Here is a 20,134-nt window from a genome sequence, read left to right as displayed (position 1 = left end):
ATTTTTCTTCTTTTAAACCCGATTTCCAATTTACTCACGGGTTGTTGTTAAAAGTCCAAATTCTCAATGGAAGAAGTCAGCGCTCTCCGCCGGATGGCATGCGGCTTCGCTCGGCAGGGATGGCAGAGGACTCAAAGCACCACGCTTCTCCCCGGCACCCGATCCGTAGCCTTTAAAAAGGCTCCTTCACGAGTCGGGAGGGCGCTAGCGGTGCTAGCCGAGTCTCCAAGTCCACGGCCCCCGTGGCCGTGGTTTCTAAGGGTCCCCGCATCGCCGGTGCGGTAAAACCCAGCCCCTGCCGAGCCGGCTCCCTCCGGAGCTCGGAGGGAGTCCGCCATTCGGCGATGGCGCCAACCCGGAAGTCCTTAAATTTTATTTTTAATATCTTCTGCATATCCAAATCAACTTAATTTGTTCATTTATTCATCTACTTTCAATAGATACTCCTATGAAACTGCTGGTTGTTACAATAATCCTGCCAATGTTCTTATCGGTTTACAATTTATCTGTAAGCATTTAATAAACCATTTCCATTCTTTTATAAAAAGTTTGTTATCTCGATTTCTTATTCTTCTGGTAAGTTTCTCCATTTCTGCATATTCCATAAGTTTTTGAATCCATTCTTCCTTTGCTGGGACTTCTGCTTCTTTCCATTTTGGGGCAAGTAACATTCTTGCCGCTGAGCAAAAGGGATTGTTGATAGCAAAGGGCTGGGAGGGAAACCTTGGCTCCCAGAAGACAATGCAGCATTCTGCAATGAGTGGAGATGGAGAGATACAAAGGCTTCCCCGTGACTATTTTGCATCTCTGGAGTGGGCAATAAACATTCACTGTTTCCCATTAACACTGGTAGAAGGATAAGTAGGACTTGGGAAGTCAAGAGCCACCATCACTTCTCCCAGAATGCACAAGTTGCCCCAGCACCTACCCTGGTATTTGATACTAGCAGGTCCCGAACTGTGTAACTCTCACACTCCTCCTCTTTCTTCAACTCCACGGTTATATCCCCATAGGACACAGAGCCGTCAGAAGGCCAATACTGGGCACATTTCTCCTGAGCAGTCAGAAAGCAGGCAAGACAACAAAGGGGAAAGCAGTTAGACAGACAACATAAGGATCCATAAGAATCCTTTGGAAAAACAATCTCTCAAAGGTCCTGTTGATGGCATTTTACCATTGTACTGTGGAGAGTGCATTAACTTATGATCTGTGTGTGTGGTTTGGGAGCTGCACGGTCAAGGGAAAAAAGAATGCTGTCCAGGGTTGTAAAGACTGCGGAGAGAATAATTGGGTGCACTCTTCCCACCATGGATCAAATCTATGCTTCCAGGTGCTATAAGAAAGCTGCAGAGATAGCGCAGGATAGTGCGCACCCCGGAAATGATCTCTTTCAGCTTCTGCCTTCTGGAAGAAGGTACAGGGTTATAAAGACTAGGACTAGCCACCTGAGAAACAGTTTCCATCCAAATGCGATTTTGGTTTTAAACGCAGTGCGAGGTAGTCTCTATGGGAGTATATTGTATTTAAAAATGGGGTATCAGAGTTTTTAGGGGGCTAACCAGGCTGGGATAGCAAGCTTGTTGGTTTTGAATGTCTTATGTAGATTTTTTTTTCAGTTTTGTTGTTCTGTATGGGACAATGACAATAAAGATTATCGTATCGTATCCTCTAGAACAGTGTTCCCCAACCTTGGGCCTCCAGCTGTTTTTGGACTACAACTCCCATCATCCCTCGCTAGCAAGACCAGTGGTCAAGGATGATGGGAATTGTAGTCCAAAAACAGCTGGAGGCCCAAGGTTGGGGAACACTGCTCTAGAAGACCAAGCATGAGTTCCTCCCTGGCCTCCTTTCTGCCTCCCCCCCACCCCAGTTCTTCTCAGGAGGGGGAACACGTGACAGTTCTGAGGAAGACAATGGTCCTTTATAAAAAGGGCAGCCTGGGACATATATCGCAATGCTGAGAATTCTGAACACAAAGGTATGGGGACAGGGACCAAGCCTGCATAGGTCTTCTTGCTAGATGCAGTGCTTACCTCATTTATCCTCTTGCTGGCTGAAAAGACATGACGAACTGATGAATCTGCCTCATGCCCTGCCGGACTACTGCACTGCCTACCCAAGAAGCGGCTCTCCAAGGTCTCAGGCAGAGGTCTGTCTTAGACCCGCTACCTGGGATCCTTTTAAGGTACAGGTGACGGGGACCAAACACAAGGCCTTTCACAACCACAGCGTGTGCTCTGTCACACTCCAAGAAGGGTACAGGGCTCTACAGTTTCTCCCAATGGTTGCGTAGCGGGAAAGACTGAAGCCCATTAAAGGATTCAGCATCTTTGATGCTGAGCAATAATGCAATTATTACTGCAATGCGTTAAGACAGTTAGGAAGCTTTAGCTGGTGCAGAATTTGGTGGCCAGGTTGCTCATTGGGGCAAGACGGTTTGAGCATCTCACACCGATCCTGGCCCGATTGCACTGCCAATTAGTTTCCAGGCCCAATTCAAAGTCCTGGTTATAAACTATAAAGCCTTAAATGGCTCAGGACCGCAATATCTCAAGGACCCAGACTCTGTGTTCATCACCTGAAGCCCTTCTTCGTGTGTCTCCTACATGTGCGGTCCAGAGGGTGGCAACACAAGAACAGGGCCTTTTCTGCAGTGGCTCCCTGTCTGTGGAATGCTCTCCCCAGGGAGTTTGCCTGGTGCCTTCATTATATATTTTTTTATGCGCCAGGTGAAAATGTTCTTCTTCAACCAGGCCTTGGGATGATTAATATTCTATAGCCTTTTAAATGTTTCTGTGCGAAGGGGGGGGATTATTGTTTTCCTGCTTGGGTTACACTTATTTACTTGTTTTTATCCTGTATTTTATTCTGTGAACCTCCCTGAGATCTTATGATGAAGGGCAGTATATAAATCGAACAACCCAAAGGGGAGCTATGCTCAGACTTCAGTGTACAATGCAACACTTTGTACTCTGTAGTGCAATTTATCCAGACAGAGGAAGACCAGGGGCATATATATGCACTAAGCAGCTCAAAGTGGCTTGTATGTGGTTGGCCAAAGGCAGGCTTAGAGGACCAGGCACATTGAAGTTTCTGCATCAGAACTGCACCACATGCCTTCAAGCTCCTTGGAGACAATTCTTGCCCAGTTCCCATTTGGCTCACCTGACCCCTTTCTTCCAGCTCAGTCAACATGACAATGGAGCAGGACTTCCACTCCCAGATCATCCTCCAGAAGTCCTCTGTCGTGTGCTGGAGAGGGCCTTGGCTGGCTATGTAGGAATCCTTTTGGCGATAGCCCTGGAATTTTAAGACAGTGTGGTGTAGGGGTTAAGAGCGGTAGACTCGTAATCTGGTGAACTGGGTTCGCGTCTCCGCTCCTCCACCTGCAGCTGCTGGGTGACCTTGGGCTAGTCACACTTCTCTGAAGTCTCTCAGCCCCACTCACCTCACAGAGTGGTTGTTGTGGGGGAGGAAGGGAATGGGGGAGGAAGGGAAAGGAGAATGTTAGCCGCTTTGAGACTCCTTTGGGTAGTGATAAAGCGGGATATCAAATCCAAACTCTTCTTCTTCTTTTACTATGAAGGGACGGAGCAGCGAGACTGGGCATACCCAAAGGCAAGAACAGGTACATGGCTCCAGTAACATCTAACAACCTCCTCCCCCTCTCTCTCTCTATATATATTCTCTCTTTCTTCCTCCCTCCATTCAAGAAGAGGACACAGAGAGAAAGGAGCTTAGCCACTGGAATGTGCCCAGCAAAGGCAGGAAATTGAATTCCCAGGTAAAAGGCCTACCAGTCATGAAAGGGCTTTACAACCCAGATACTTGACAAGTAATGAGAGGAAGGAGGTTAAATGAGGCGAGCGCTGATGCAGTTCTCTGCTTAACATTGACACAGACTGACACCACAATACAGAAGACCACACTACGGTAATTAACGCAAGCTTAGTCAATCTAGAATGACCGTGGCTCTGTTTTCCTACAACAATTATGGATTAGACTCTCCATCCCTCCTACGCCTTTGCTGCTCTTTGAAAGCCACCCTGGTTGCAGGAATGTAATGCACATAATTGATGCCTTTGAATTATGGTGCTGGAGGAGACTCTTGAGAGTCCCATGGACTGCAAGAAGATCAAACCTCTCCATTCTGAAGGAAATCAGCCCTGAGTGCTCACTGGAAGGACAGATCCTGAAGCTGAGGCTCCAATACTTTGGCCACCTCATGAGAAGAGAAGACTGTCTGGAAAAGACCCTGATGTTGGGAAAGATGGAGGGCACAAGGAGAAGGGAATGACGAAGGATGCGATGGTTGGACAGTGTTATTGAAGCTACCAACGTGAGTTTGACCAAACTGTGGGAGGCAGTGGAAGACAGGAGTGCCTGGCATGCTCTGGTCCATGGGGTCACGAAGAGTCGGACACGACTAAACAACAACAAAAGAGGATGTGCACAGTCCCAGGATCAGGGAGCTCTGGGTGCTAACAGTTTTATGCATGAAGTGCAGTTTCTGTTCTCCAACATGAGACAGGAGAACTTGACCAAAGAACCCAAACTTTTCATTCTAGGGCTAAAGTGGAAGCAAGGACAATACTGAAGGCACAGAGGGAGAAGGAAGGAAGATCACAATGGGGGAAGGCCACTCACATCAATAAAGGAGGCATTCACGTAATCCGTGTTCTCTTCGCCCCTCTTCACTGGAATGATCACCCGGTTGAACTCATCTACAGGAAAGACCAGGCAAACAAGGCAACAATTTTAGAAATATTTGGCAGCAAGTTTATAGATGAAGATATTGGGTCTGAAATACTGGCGCTCAGAAGAGATGGGTTTCCACAGCAACATACAAAAGTGGAGCTGTATGACTGCACAACAGTCATGCAGGGAAGGCATACAGAATGGCAAAAAATGGTCCCTCGCATTCCAGTGCTGAACTGCTCACCATATTTTTTGCTCCATAAGACGCACCTGACCATAAGATGCACCTAGTTTTTAGAGGAGGAAAGGGGGGAAGCCCCATTTTGGGGGGATCATCTCACAGTTGTGCAGCTTCTTTTGCAAAGGGGAAAAGCCCCGTTTTTTTGAGGATCAGCTCAAAGTTGTTGAGCTTACTTTGCAAAGGGGAAAAAATCCTGTTTTTATGGGGTTCAACTCACAGTTCTGCAGCTTCTTTAGGAAAGGAAAGGGAGCCCTTTCTACAGTTTCCAGACAGATAATCTAATCAGCCAGTCCCATGTCGCTGGGGAAACAAACAGCCTCCGTCTGCAGAACATTCAACAATGGAGGCCTGGGCAAGGGGCTGTGACAGGAAAGGGAGCCAGCGATCGACCACACATTCGCTCCCTAACACGCACAGACATTTCCCCTTACTTTTTAGGAGGCAAAAAGTGCGTCCTATGGAGCGAAAAATACGGTAAATATTTTGTAAGCAAATGCTGATTGGATGTAACTAAATCGAATTTTCAGTTTTCTGTAATTGCGAATCATGATACATTTATATGACATTCATGCCCTCTTCCAGCAACTGCCGCTACTGAAACCTTGATCACAAGGGCTCTCTCTTTCCCCCAGCCCTCTCCACCTCATCTTGCTACTGCCGACACAAAAGCCACTTCCTCTCAAGGTTCCTCCTGCTGCCGCTGCCCCACAAACAGCAGCAGCAGCAGCAGCAGCAGCTGTTCCTCAGCTGGGCTTCCCTCCCTGCAGGGCAAGACACTCACATGGAATTATCTGCAGCACCCGGTTCTTCTTCATGTTGGCCGGCAAATTGCCCGTTCTCATCTTGTCGTTCTGAATTTTGATCGAGGTTAGTTTCTGCAGAGAGAGGTTGGTGGAACGTGAGCCGCACCAAAAGTATCAAGGGCACATACCTTATGGTTCAAAGCATGGGCATGCACGTGCAGAGCGTCGCAGTGGAGCAGCCAGCAAGGGCACATACTTGCCCATTACTGGCATGTATGTTAGATGTGTCCATTGCATTACACTCAAAAAGGCGATGCAAGAGCAGCAGATGTGCACTCTCGCACACAACACGCCCTCCCTCCCTCTTTGCTATTCCCCACACCAGAGGTCACCAACGTGGCGCCTGTGGGCACCAGTGTGCCCATCAATATATCCCATGGCACCCACAAATGGTCCTCTTAGAAACCCATAATGTATGAGAGACTGTGTGCTCTTGTGGCTCAGTTACTGTTTGAATTGGTTTGGTCTCTCCCACACTGAATACACCCCCTTGGACATGCCCACAGTTCACTGGCTGCCACGACTGGATCCTCACCCTCCCTTCCATTCTGAACAAAGAAGAGTGCTTCAACCTGTGAGCAAGTGCAGTGGTGACTGGTATAGGTACCTTTCCCCCATTCATAGGGGCATGTATCATACTATTTTGTGGCTTTTTCTCCTTTTGTGCTCTTTTAGATGTGGAAGCCGTAGCCCCATAGTAGCCATTTTGTGACTGGCGCCCAAGGCACTTCCTCAAAATTCCAGGTGCGTTCACAGTTCTAGAAGGGTTGGTGATCCCTCCTCTGCAGCCAGCCTGCCTGCCTTTCCGGGATCACAGAATTGGGAAGACCAAAAGCATTCTAGTTCAACCACCTGTCACAAAACAGGACATTCTCCCCTCCAGCAAAAAATATCGTATTTTTAGCTCTATAGGACGCACCCGACTATAGGATGCACCTTGTTTTAGAGGGGGAGAACAAGAAAAAAAAAATTCTCCCCCTCTCTGCTCAGCGCCCCTTCAGTGAAGCGGCAGGAGAAACGAAGCCCCTTCCATTTCTCCTCCCGTTTAGCTGAAGGGGCGCTGCGCAGCTCTCCCTCTCTGCTGAAGCCAGGAGAGTCTTGCTCTCCTGGCTTCAGCAAAAGGAACCCGAAGCCTCCGGAGCGCAGAGGTTCCCTCTGTGCTTCGGAGGTTTCGCGTTGCTATCGCTGAAGCCAAGGAGCCTGCATTCGCTCCATAGGACGCACACACATTTCCCCTTAATTTTTGGAGGGGGAAAAGTGTGTCCTATAGAGCGAAAAATACGGTAAATAAATCCTGAACAAACTATGTAATGGTTTGCCACATACAGAAATGGGCCTACAAAATATGCAGGGATTCAAGATATGTAAAATGAACCATGGAAAGAGAAGAAGGGAAGTCATTGATGTCTTAAGGATGTAAAACGAGTCTTTGAAATTGTAAAACAGAAAATTTAATAAAAAATATTTAAAAAAACACAAAAATAAGTATCTCTGGGTAGCTGACTGGGGGGTGGGGGAAGAAATCTGATTACCGTATGGCTGGATAGGAAGACCCATGACTTTGCCTGTTCTACTTTCAACAGCAGGATCGGATTCGTTATAACCACCTTGTACCTCTAAGGATAGGATAGGAAATCCTCAAGTCTTGTGGTCTCTTGATTCCCCCTTGTGCTAGTTCTCCAAAGATATTGGAATTCCAAACCATGATCGCCATGAGCGATATGCGTACAATATTAGCCATGGCTCTGTCTTCACCGTTAATGGGAAGCCAGATTTAAAATCTGTGCTGCCAATCAGGGACGGGGAATCTGTGACCCTCCAGAAATTGCTGGACCATCACTGTGCCAGGCTGATGGGAGTTGGGGAGTCCATCATTACTTGGAGGGCACAGGTTCCTTCTCCCAGCAGTAAATAATCCCATGACCCCATGGCTAAAGAAAAGCAAGTTGGTTCACATGTGCCTGATTGGTTAAGCCTTGCTTTCTGGCTCCCCATAGTCATCTGGTTGGCCACTGTGAACAGGACGCTGGACTAGATAGGACACTGACCCGATCCAACAGGCTGTTCTTATGTTCTTCAAGTCTGGTTGTCTCTAGCTACAGTTGTCCCTGGTAATGGAGGTCCTAAGCTACTGTAGCTGCTGCCACTCACCTTAAACTCTTCCTCCAATCCGTTGCTGCTGGTCCCTGGGATCTTGTTGTAGATCTTCTGGAGGTGGATCTCCAGCGAGGTCACCTCCAGTTCTGTATCCCCATACAGATAATGCTCCAGAAGAGCTTGGTAGATGAACACATACTGCATCTGAAGGAGAGAGAAAGCTACTGTGAGACGATCACGCTCCACATTCAAATAAGGCCATTCTCTGAACAGGTTCAATGGGCTCACAGAGTATGAACATGAGCTAGGAATGCGTGACTATCCCAGCATTTGCCCTGAGAGGGTCGTGATGCGTTGCATGGAGTCAGGATGGTACACGCTCCAAGAAAGCATGTGAAAAACATCATCTCAAGCTTCTCTGTCTCCCCTGTGGCTACCACCTCCCACTTCCCCTGCCAACTTAACCCAGGGCAGCAGAAGAAAGATTCAAGGGCAAGGACTCCAGTTCCTTGGTTCACCTTCCCTTCCCTGCCAAAGAGCACCTTATGCCCCAGTGCTTCCAACAGGAAAATGTCAGGTGAATGGTGACCTTTTCCTGCCAGGTATGCTGGGCATGTGGTTCCAGAGCTCTCCTTGCTTAGAATGGAAGCTCTGCTGATCAGCCACTCTGCTTCCCCCAGGTAAGTTCGGAATAGGATTGCCAGAAGTCCAACGAAAAGGGGAAAAGAAGAAGAAAATGTTGCAGTTTGTTTGTGTGTGTGTGTCTGTGATCAGCAATAAAACCAGTCAAGAAGTTATGGTCACTATTCCTTCACAATGCTATGGTTGGCTATTTTAAGTCCACAAATGATATGCAATTGACGACTTTTTAAAACTTTGTTATGATGCTACCTTTAAATTGAAGCGAAAGTTAATTATGTAAATAGCTTCGTAGCTTATGCTAAACAGCGGACAGAAAGGCAAATAGCATAGTAAGTTTTTATATGTATTGGAAGCTGCCCAGAGTGGTGTAATAAATTATTATTATTATTATTATTATTATTATTATTATTATTATTATTATTATTTGGTTGAAACAGAACTGCAGCAGAGCAGAAGCAGCACTGGTTGTAATAAACAGCAGTTGTAACAGAAGTCGATGCCTTCTTACATTCCTAGTTATGAAGAGGCGGCATGCAATGAAGGTGCAATCCTGCATTGCATAGCAGGGAGAGGCATAAGAAGCAAACTATACTATGGCCTGGGAAGGCACAAACTAAGTTCCTTCTCAGGGGCAGACTGTGAAAGTGTGAATTTGAGTGCTGGGACTCCCCCTTTCAATGCAGTCGTGATCTTGGAGCCCTGGCAAAGCTGACTGACCTGCCTGTTAAGCAGGCAAAAGGCAGAAAAAGGACCAGAGAGACAGGCTAGTGCTTGGAAAGAGAGGCTTCCTTATTCTTTGCAGGGGGAAGGAAGGAAATAATTCTTAGGGATTTGTCCTGCCTCAGTTCTGCCGAAATGTTTGAGGAAAACCTCAGGGTCACATGATTAAGTCTGCTTACCTGCTCATTTACACACAGAGGCCGGTTATATTTTGGGTTCTTTTACAAACAATAAACGCAAAGGAGAGTAGCTGGCCTACACAGCATGAAGCTTGCCCTGCGGGAGAAGAGACTTACATCGGTCTGTACCATCTGGCAGCGCTGCGCCCGGATGCGGCTGACGAACCCGTAAACGTCCACCTTTCTCTCAGTGAGCATCATGTCCAGCATGGCATCAATGACAATGAAAGTTCCCGTTCGTCCCACACCAGCGCTGGGGGGGGGGGGCGGTGGAGAAGAAGAGAAGGAAAAAAAGGTCTCCTTTGAGAATTCGGCCCCGGCAGACGGTTTCAGCCAAGCAACCCACATAAGCCAGATCACAGCACGCAAGTGACAGGCAGAGAAGATGATTCATTAAAGAACAAAGAAGCTCAGGGGCCTAACATCTGTCTGCTTAGCCACCCCTGATGAGCAGTACATGCAGGGGATTCCCTGTGGGAGGAGATTCGGAAATGGTAGACGTGCCTTCTGACAGCTTGGTTGTGCCCACCGTTGGATAGCTTGGTTGGTTAGAGCGTGGCACGGATAACACCAAGGTTGCAGGTTCAATCCCCATAAGGGACAGCTGCATATTCCTGCATTCTTAGATGTTTCCCAAATCATTCCTAGATGATTCTCAGGGCCCCTTCCAACTCTACAATTCCATGATAAACAAAAAGGGCAGTTCCCTGATCCTACCATCTAAAACCACAAGTCAAAAGGCTTGAACTATCAGAATTTCGTGGGGCTCATGGTGGACTGGGAAAGTACATTTCTTGATCAAGATGTCTCCCTTGCCAGGTATCTGCTTGTACTCTTGGCAACTGCCCTGAACATCACTTGTCAGAAGGACGGGACATGGGTTTAAGTGATTAGTAAGTTACAAGTATTTTACATTTCTGTTAGATCAGGACTCCCCTGTTTGGTGCATGTGCTTTTTCAGGGTCTGAATAGTGTGAAAGATTATGTGTCATTGGGGGGCAGGGGGAAGTGTGTGTGTCTCCGTATGAACTTTTTCTTTTAGTTATTTTGTTAATACTGTATTGCTTCATAGCAGTGCTTTTTCCCCCCTAGGGGTACTCAAGCGTATGCAATATTGGCACATTTTGTTCTAGAAGAAAACTTGTAATTGTGATATTTCACTTCTTTTTAGTTGCTGGTTTGCTAATAGTGTTTTGTAGATTGTAAATGTTTTACTGGTTATTTTCTAATTATATTTTATGAATTATGCTGTACTTGTGATGTTCAAATATATTGTTGTTCTTTACTGTTTGTAAGCCGCTTTGAGAACCGTTTGAATGGAAAGCAGTACAGAAATACAATAAATCAATACCCATATAAAAAAGAAAATAAAGAAAGCACATTTATTAATGCTCGTGTTAGGGAAGGGGCAGTACCTCTGGTGGAGGACACATCATGCGCCTTATGGGATAATTTGTCCACCTTCATATGATTAACTCCTTTCCATTACATATCTGCCAGGCTTTGTCTCCACTGGTTTTTTGGTGCCTATTGCAGATCCTCCCCTTTCTGTGCAGCTTTTAAGTGGGAATCTTTATTCCAGTTTTTGCTCAGTCACTAGAGCTTGAGACTCTTAATCTTAGGGTTATTGGTCCAAACCCCACATTGGGCAAACGATTCCTGCATTGCAGAGAACTGGACTAGATGATTGTCAGGGTCCCTTCCAACTCTATGATTTTAATGTAATCAATTTAATTTAATATCCTTGCATGGAGGCACAGGTGACCCATCCAGCTGTTTTTGGACTCCAACTCCCACCATCCCTAGCTAGCAGGACCAGTGGTCTATTTAAACACTGGTCATGGGGACATGGGTGGCACTGTGGTCTAAACCACAGAGCCTAGGACTTGCCGATCAGAAGGTTGGTGGTTCAAATCCCCGTGATGGGGTGAGCTCCCACTTTTCGGTCCCTGCTCCTGCCCACCTAGCAGTTCAAAAGCACGTCAAAGTGCAAGTAGATAAATAGGTACCGCTCCGGCAGGAAGCTAAACGGCATTTCCGTGCGCTGCTCTGGTTCGCCAGAAGCGGCTTAGTCATTCTGGCCACATGACCCGGAAGCTGTCTGCGGACAAATGCCGGCTCCCTCGGCCTATAGAGCGAGATGAGCGCGCAACCCCAGAGTCATCCGCAACTGGACTTAACAGCCAGGGGTACCTTTACCTTTTACCTTTAGACAGAGGAAGGAAGGAAGGAAGGAAGGAAGGAAGGAAGGAAGGAAGGAAGGAAGGGACTGACGAGCTCCAGACTGACCTGCAGTGTACGACAATGGCCCCTGCATACTGGGGGTTACATGTCTTCACCTTCTTCAGGAACTTCAGCATCCCAATGGGAGTGAAAGGGACCCCAAAGTCCGGCCAGCTGGTGAAGTGGAATTGTGTCACCAGGCGCTGAGGCTTCTTATTGGTGACATCGCCTACCTGGGTGGAAGGGTGGGGAAACAGATTGGACATATTGGTTAATTGTCAGGCATCTAGAGTCACGCCAAGCTCTCCAAATCCCTTCCTTTCATCACCTGTAAAAGTAGAGATCAGGAATGACAGGTTAGTCTAAGGGAGAGAGGGGTGGGGTGGGATCCCTTCTCTTCCATGCCCAAAATTGATAAAGGTTGCCTCCTCTCTGCTGAGCAAGCAAATTCTCCATCAAAAATTGGCACAAGGCACACCAACTATGCCTAGGCCTACATCTCTCCAAGGTTGGTCCACTTTTGCTTGGGCTATGCCACTTCAGTATTTGGGGTGGGGAAGAAGAGATGTACAACAACAACAACAACACCCTTCATACCAAAAGAACAATAACATCCATAAAGAACAATAATATCCATACAGAAGAGAACTTAGATGCTGGTTTCTCACCTGGTCCCACCAACCCTACTGATCTCCAGCTGGAGCATCCTGGAATCAACAGACTTACATAAAAAGGGAGAAGAGAGGGGATCAAAATGAGATACCTGCTGAATGCAGAATTTCCGCACCGTGTAGTCAACTAAGACAGTCACATCTTCCACGGACACTCGGATATTTCCGTACGTCCAGCAGCCCTGATCTGGCCAGTACTGAGCACATTTGCACTGGAGAGAAACACACATTTTTTAAGAAAACACGGACCAACATTTTGAAATTATTAATTACCTGCCCTTCACATAAACATTTTGCTTTTACGTGGCTCTCGTTTCACTTGCCACAGAGCCTCCGGCAGCCACTTGCCTCTTTCCTCTCTTTCAGGTTGGTCACCATGACAATTGTTGCTGTGTTTTGCTCCCAAATCATCCTCCAGAAGTCGTTCACAGTTTCTTCTTTTGGTCCTAAACAGACCGAAGGGAAAAGAAAAAGTGGTACAGGAAGGTACTTGCAGGTGGGTGGGAGCAGGGTGTGTGTGTTTAACAAGACCTTTAAGTGGTATAATAATTCTTCCATATTGTCAGGGCTCTGTCAAGGCTTCAGGGAATTACGATCCCTCCCCCGGTGGCAATCAAAAGGCAGATAACCAAAAGGAGTTCTTACCACGTAATTTATTCAGTATTCACAGAGAGTGACAAAGGAACGCTGTCTCTATAATGGTGGCGTTGCTCCAGGTCAAGTCCCACCCCTTCAGTCCCCCTTAATCTATGTCACCCCTGTGGAGGCTGGTCAGTGCCTTCTGCCTCTGAGATTTGTGTTCTGCTACTTGCACAGCCCATCTACTGTACTTTTTCGTCTATAAGATGCCCCCATGTATAAGACTGGGCCTAATGGTCAGGGGTCCCTTTACCTTTTTATCTGTTGTTATGCAACTGAATTCCTGCCTTTTGCCACGGGGTGGCAGCAAAAAGGCACTTGCTCATCCAACTTAGAATCCACTAGCTACCCTTTCAAACAGCACAGCCTTCCCAGCACCCTGACTCCTTCCATCTTTCCAATTCCAGAATACACCTGACTTCTGGAAAACAGGAGTCCATTTTGACAATATGCTGGGGGCCAAATCTTTATGGGCGAAATCCTAGTGGATGACCCACATGAGCTGTAGATTAAGTTGTAGCTTTCCAGGCACCAGAAAAGATGGGTTGATGTTTACATGATTTAATCGTTGCAATTTCCCACTGTGCCCATGACTGATTTGATGAGGGCAATATTCCCCTGAGCATTCTTCCTAAGGCTGGCTGCCACAGTGGCACGGGAACCAACTTGGAAACTCAGAAGAACGTTAACACACTGCAAATATATTTTGCTCAGCATAAAGCTTCCCAGCCATTTGTCATCTCGGGACAGAAATCCAAAGGAAAGCAAGTGTGACTTACCTTGGGCTGCAATGAACTTGTTCTTCTCTTGGTACCCCTGCCAAAAGAAAAGAAAACAAGATAAAGAGGTAGCTCATTTGTACCTCTGGCATGCGAGTCAACTTCAAAGTCTTCCGAAACATTGGCACCTTCTCAGGCACCACACAGAGTGAGCTCTTTACCTTGCCAATTTTGTATTGTACATAAGCTGTATGAGGGCCAACGAGAGGGGTTAGAGCAGTTGGGGGTGTTACATCAGCACCAAAAAGCATCTGTTTTTCGTGTTTTTGGTGTGGTGCCTGAAGGGGAAGAATACTCATCACTACCAGGGGAAAAGATGTACAGTACGTAGCGCAGTCACACAGACAGAGCTCTCTCTCCCTTGGAACATTTTACTGGAAACACAAAAAAGTGGATGTGTGACTTGATCCCAGTGGCAGACAGAAGCATGCTGGATATCTAAACACAGTGCACCTAATTCTCACCCCACCCCTCACAAAAAAACCCCTCTTGAACACAGAACAATTTATGTGTGGTGATCTGGTTAATGCAAAGTAAAGGTAAAGATAACGATAAAGGTAAAGGACCCCTGGAGAGTTAAGTCCAGTCAAAGGCAACTATGGGGTTGCAGTGCTCATCTCACTTTCAGGCCAAGGGAGCTGGCATTTGCGTGCAGACAGCTTTCCACGTCATGTGGCTGGCATGACTAAACTGCTTCTGACACAACAGGACTCTGTGACGGAAACCAGAGCACACAGAAATGCCGTTTACCTTCCCGCCGCAGTGGTACCTATTTATTTACTTGCACTGGTGTGCTTTCGAACTGCTAGGTTGGCAGGAACTGGGACAGAGCAATGGGAGCTCACCCCATCGCAGGGATTCGAAACGCCGACCTTCTGATCAGCAAGCCCAAGAGGTTCAGTGGTTTAGACGACAGTGCCACCCACACCCCTGTGCTAATTTGTGTGTGCTGCTGCTCTGCTTAATGCAAGACAGATGGTCCAACAATAAATGCCAGGCAATGATTCTGCTCCTGACTTTTCTGTCTTCTTGACAAGTGCAGTCGAGACTGCACAGGTTAGGGGTGCTTTGGGCATACAAAAGTAGAGGCGGGAGACAAGAGAGAGACAGAAAAGCAAGGAAGTGAAGTGGAGATTATGCATTTACCAACACTGCAAAAACAAAACACTGCACCTCTTTAAGGACCTGCTGTATGCAGAAACCACTAGCACATCTAGCTACACACTGCCTACTCTGATTGGTATATAACAGTTCTCCAAGATTCCCAGCCTTCTTATCTCTAATCTTTAACTACAGGTACCAGGGATCAAACAGCGTGGCTCCTTCTGCAAGCAAACCATGTGCTCTCCAACTAAGCTATAACAGAAGGCAAAGCATCTGATGCGGGGATACAGCCAGGACTGTGATGACACCACAGCCTCCAAAAATCCACGTTCTGCACCAAAAAAATAGTCACCCCTCCAGGGATGAACTGCACACCTCCATATTAGAATGCACCTTCAGTTGCACTCATTTAAAATAATTAAGGTTTTTTTACAAAGTGGTTTGAGGGAGGTGGAAAACAGAAGGGCAGAGCTTGGGCAGGAAAACAAAACATACACACTACAATAAAGTTTGCCTCCCACCGATGCTCCTTCCTGCTTCAGCCAAGCCACATCCACCCTGTAACCAACGTCATCAGGCATGGTGAAGATGTGGCTCTCTGCCCAAAGTGGGGCTCGCAGGCATCTCCATTCAGCTGATTAGTGGGGCTTGCCTTTGCCTGTGGCATTTGATTTTCAAACCATATGGGCAAAGGAAAAATGGGTCTCCTGACGTCATTTGTAATGTCAGATAATTGACAGGTGGGCAGCTGCACCCATCTGCCAAAACTGGCTTGCAGGGAGGGTCGGCAGGTAAGAATCTAGCCAGTTGGCTGGATCCAGTCCTCCACCCCTGTTCACAGCACGTGAAGGCTCCTTGCTTTGGAGACTTTTAGCTGGCAGTGGGCAGGATCCACAAATCATAACTGCTGCACAACTGCCCTTTCGAGAAGGAAACCTGTGCAAGGTCAAGGGAAATGAATGGAAGTTGTGCGACAGCAATGCCAGGTGAATCTGACTTACTGTCTGTGCACTTTTCAAGCTACGAAGAACTAGAAACTTGGTGTCTGTAGGGAACAGCATGAAGCCACCCAATTTTGCCTACACGATTGCAGCTGCACATGTCTGTAGATCACCTGCAACACTGCTATTAAGGCAAGCATGGGAGCTGGTTAGCATTCTGGTTAAAATAACGAAGTCTCATTCTGCTTCATTTCCCTTGCAGATACTTACATTAATAAAGGAGGCATTGATGTAATCAGAGTCTGGAACCCCTTCGAGAGGTGTCAGATGAACCCTGGAATGATCATCTAGGAATGAAGGTAAGAAGAGGCCCGTTAAAAGAAACAAGTGTCAGGGCGACATTTAAAATGTAGGGGCTTCAGAAAGGTTATATACGGCCAGAAGGAAGTGAAACCTTCAAGAGGAGAGCATTCAGGCTTCCCCTCAGCGCACAGGGAAGCTGGAGAAATGGCAACTCTTTACAAACTTTAGCCCAAGTTTATTGTCAACGCAGGATAAAACCTTAATGCAGTGGTATTGAATTGTAGCGGGGGACAGAGGGTAAGAAGAAGCCGACTCTCCTGACCTGTGCAGATTATATAACCCATTTGCAGGAACCATGTAAGGGGAATAATAAAACATTTGCTTCACATTGCTTGTCTCACACTGCTGCCTCCAGTTGTATTTGGGCAGGGTTTCCCTAACTTGGATGTCCAGCTGTTTTTGGACTGCAATTCCCATCATCCCTGACCACTAGTCCTGCTAGAGAGGGATGATGGGAACTGTAGTCCAAAAACAACAGGAGACCCAAATTTTGGAAACGTAGCTTTAGTGGAAAGGTGCCAACTACCACATTCTCTGGGTGGAGCAGTAGGGGAGTAGGGGGCTGTTCCTTTGCAATCCTTATGGCACGCAGCTTAAGAAAGAAGTGCAGTAGCTGTGCCAAAAGTATGCCTCAACTGATAATTTATTTGTTCAATTTTATATCCTGCCCTTCCTCTCAAAGGAGTGACATGTGCTTAGGGTGGATGGCGAAGAGGAGCAGAAAGATAAACGGTCCTCTTATCTCCAGAGAAAAATATTCCTCTCTCCAGACCACCAAGTTTGGACATGACCGCAAGGGGGTAAGAAGTGCCAGGGCCTGGTATGAGTTTTTTGGGCGCTCACTGGACCAGGGAGAACTTGCCAAAGATAATTCTGGATTGGTCACAGGTGGGGCGGAGGCCGTAGAGGGGAGGCAGTCAACACAGGGCCCTCCAGGTGTCATTGGACTACAAATCGCACCATCCCGGGCCACTGGCTATGCTGGTGGAGGCTGATGGAAATTGAAACAACATCTGCCATAGGATGTGTGCAAGAAGCAGAAAGAGTTTCTACTGCAATCAAAGTTACTGCCCCACAGAATGAAACTTGGCTGGTTTTCATCTGATCGTTCCATCGCTACTTGGGCAGCTTGCTTTTCCTGGTGGCGCAGCTGAAGGTGAATGTGTGGCTGCAAACAACACAGCTGCATTTCAGGTATTTCCCCTTACTTTAATCACTGCTCTTCTGTGGTGTGTCCTTCCTTCCAGACCATGATTCCAGCGGCTTCTTGGTATGGAAGACATTTGGCGCACGAAAAGAGTTGCCTCTGGGACAGGGTCAGGGCTGAGAATGCAAGTCCCTCTTTCGTCTGCAAGCGACCTGGGTCCAGGGTGGGCCACCCATGTGGATCTACTAGCAACTGCTGGACCTGCAGGAAGAGCAACAGGCTCTTCCCCTCAAACAAGTCCTTTGTGGTGTGGTGTGCTTTTTAATGAACATACTCTCAGAATAATGTTCTTTTGCCTCCAGCATCCAAAACGAATGCGTTTTACCATATATGGCTATTGTTCTCATTCTTGTGTTACAGGAACTGCTTCTGCTGCTCTGCCTCTCCCCCTGGTTTGTGCCACTCCCTCTGTTATTCCCCTTGACACCCACAAGCAACACTTCTCCTAGGCAACCTCCCTCCCCTCTAATAACCGCTCCATCATTTTTGGCGTAGCGAAAGAAACAGATGGAGAAAGGTTGACTGCCATCAGGCTAAAGAACTACTAGTTCAGCACCCTCATTTTATGGGTGTCTACCCACTGGGAAGCGCAGGCACCTCTACAAACAAGACAAACATGGGGGGAGGGCATTTGGATCCCCTGGGTTCTTTTGAGCTTACTGCAATGAAACCAGGAGGCAAGGCCACCTGCAGAAGCAGCGTTCTGTGTCACACTGCAACATACAGGTAGCTGTTAGCTGTGCAGGGCAAAGAAAGAGCTGTATATGGCTCTGCTGGGTCTCATCAGGCTCACTTGAGCCTCGATTTGAAGCAGGCCTATGCTGGGCACAGGCTGGGTCGATTCTCTTTTGCACAGACTCTTTATGTGGGTGTCAGTCGTAGCTGCATGCCATGGCTTTGGGTTATCAATCTCTGTGGTTTTCTTCCCCTCAGATGGTTTTCTCGCTCTTCCTTGTGAGAGATGACTAGACTGACTTTTTTAAAGAGAATGTTTGGCTACAAAGGTGCAGGCAGTGTGCATCGTTGCCTTTAACACCATGGTAGCCAACCACCTGAGAACATCTTGGGCAATACTTACAAGGCAAGATGTTTACGTATCTGTTCTTCTCCTTGTTTTCTTCCTTGGAGGCAGCTTCACAGGTGGCCTGGATGGGGCATGCCGGGAGAGCCTGGAAAGATGGCAATGGAAATAAGAAAACTTATTGGGAAAACATATACAATGAACTAAAGAAGATCTTTAGGTATACGTTTTTGGAAAAACCCAGAGTCATTCTTGTTGGGAATGGTGGGAGAGGATATTGATAAGAATGATCAGAAATTGTTCCTATAGGCAACAACAGCGGTGAGGTTATTATTGGCCCAGGTTTGGAAACAGCAACAATTGCCAACAGTAGAAGAGTGGCAGCAGAAGGTAATGGAATATGCAGAAATAGCCAAATTAATGGGGAAAATTCGACAACAGGGCGATGAAACATTTCAAAAAGAATGGGAAAAATTTATGTCATGTATAGGAAAGATAAGGTGAAATAGTGAAGCCAGCAGAACCAAAATAAACCTCAGAATGAGAAATACAAAGAATTTTCCTGGACAATAATAACAATAAGAAGTAAAATATATAATGTGACCAATGTAACCAACAGTAGTTGTAAATGAATATAGACAGCCAACAAGAATTGTATATATAGAAAGATTTATTTGTTTATAGACATTTTATGGGCAAATGTGGAAGAAGAAGAACAATATATAAAATGGATAAAGACAATGCAAAAAAGTTAGGGACGATATAAAAAAGCCAGAAGGAAGGAGGGAAGTCAGCTCCTAGGAGCAAGTATAAATGTAAAATGTAATGTAATATGTGTATGTATAGCATGTAATTAAAAAACCAATAAAGAATATCGGGGGGGGGGGAGAAATAAGAAGATGCTGTACCTTTGTTGAACAACAGGGAGTAATCCACACCCAATACACAGCCTCTGTGGCTTTTTTATTCTGAGCCTCTGAAATGGGCAGTGATAAACAGCCAATGATACCAAATTGCAGTAATTCCAAATAAGTGGCAACCTGTTCCCTTGGAAGTTCACCAGAATGTGCATACTTCACCAATTGTTGGCTGGGCTGCAGACCTGGCTACTTTTACATCTCTCCCTCCCAGAGCTCTAACTTTGTATTTGCCTTCTGTCTCATCCTGCATCATTTGCCATTTATGTTTTTGTGGCCTTTTTAAAAAGATGCCCTTTTACTTCATAATTTTTATTTTTATTTTTGCCTTACGACAAGAGTTCTAAATTGGCTAAAAGCCCCCCAAGACCTGTTGTATTGTACATTGAAGAACAGGACCACACTGTCAGTGCACAATAACAGGGAGACTCAGAGGGAAAGAATTTGTCCCCACCCAAATCCTGGACTATGTCATTCTTGCAAAAAAGTTGAAAAGGAAGGATGCCAACACAAAACTCTGCACTGCCTGGGATTGACCTAGTAAGGTAGTTATTCGTATAGAGCTGGCTGGGGCTGATGGAGGTTACAGTTCAAAACATCTGCAGTGAACCAGGTTGGGAAAAGATGGTAAAAAGTGCCTGAACTCCGTTCAGTAATTGTTGAGCCATATCAGTGCTATTTAGCATGATACATAACAGTTTGTGCTCAACGGCATCAAAGGCCACTTGAAAATCTACAAATGGTTCAAATCATCCTTTGCTAAGAGATGCATAGTTGTATATTACATGCTTTGGCACAAAACAGTTGCCCAGAGTGGAGAACTCATTTCTTAATCAGCTTGTTTTCTCCTGAAGATGCTGTTCCTTATAGTCCAGGCCTCAGGTTTAGC

At 46.5% G+C, this 20,134-nt stretch overlaps 1 protein-coding gene across 3 annotated transcripts in view; it reads right to left on the bottom strand.

Moving 5' to 3' along the window:
- PTPRA (protein tyrosine phosphatase receptor type A) overlaps positions 1-20,134 on the bottom strand; it is a 143,641-nt gene that overhangs the window by 7,693 nt on the left and 115,814 nt on the right. For all 3 annotated transcript variants that reach the window (XM_083571228.1, XM_083571229.1, XM_083571227.1), the window contains 12 exons: positions 18,386-18,476; positions 16,008-16,084; positions 13,693-13,729; positions 12,623-12,720; positions 12,367-12,486; positions 11,670-11,836; positions 9,498-9,633; positions 7,894-8,043; positions 5,721-5,814; positions 4,648-4,724; positions 3,166-3,300; positions 929-1,054 (listed from right to left, as the gene is read on the bottom strand). In XM_083571228.1, the coding sequence (XP_083427354.1) occupies positions 929-1,054; positions 3,166-3,300; positions 4,648-4,724; positions 5,721-5,814; positions 7,894-8,043; positions 9,498-9,633; positions 11,670-11,836; positions 12,367-12,486; positions 12,623-12,720; positions 13,693-13,729; positions 16,008-16,084; positions 18,386-18,476 (1,308 nt within the window). The remainder of the gene's footprint in view (positions 1-928; positions 1,055-3,165; positions 3,301-4,647; positions 4,725-5,720; positions 5,815-7,893; positions 8,044-9,497; positions 9,634-11,669; positions 11,837-12,366; positions 12,487-12,622; positions 12,721-13,692; positions 13,730-16,007; positions 16,085-18,385; positions 18,477-20,134) is intronic.

The sequence above is a fragment of the Podarcis filfolensis genome (genome assembly GCF_964270895.1).
Source record: "Podarcis filfolensis genome assembly, chromosome: 9".
Classification (NCBI taxonomy): domain Eukaryota; kingdom Metazoa; phylum Chordata; class Lepidosauria; order Squamata; family Lacertidae; genus Podarcis; species Podarcis filfolensis.
The sequence above is the reverse complement of the archived record's forward strand: the minus strand, read 5'-3'. Positions and strand labels throughout refer to the sequence as shown.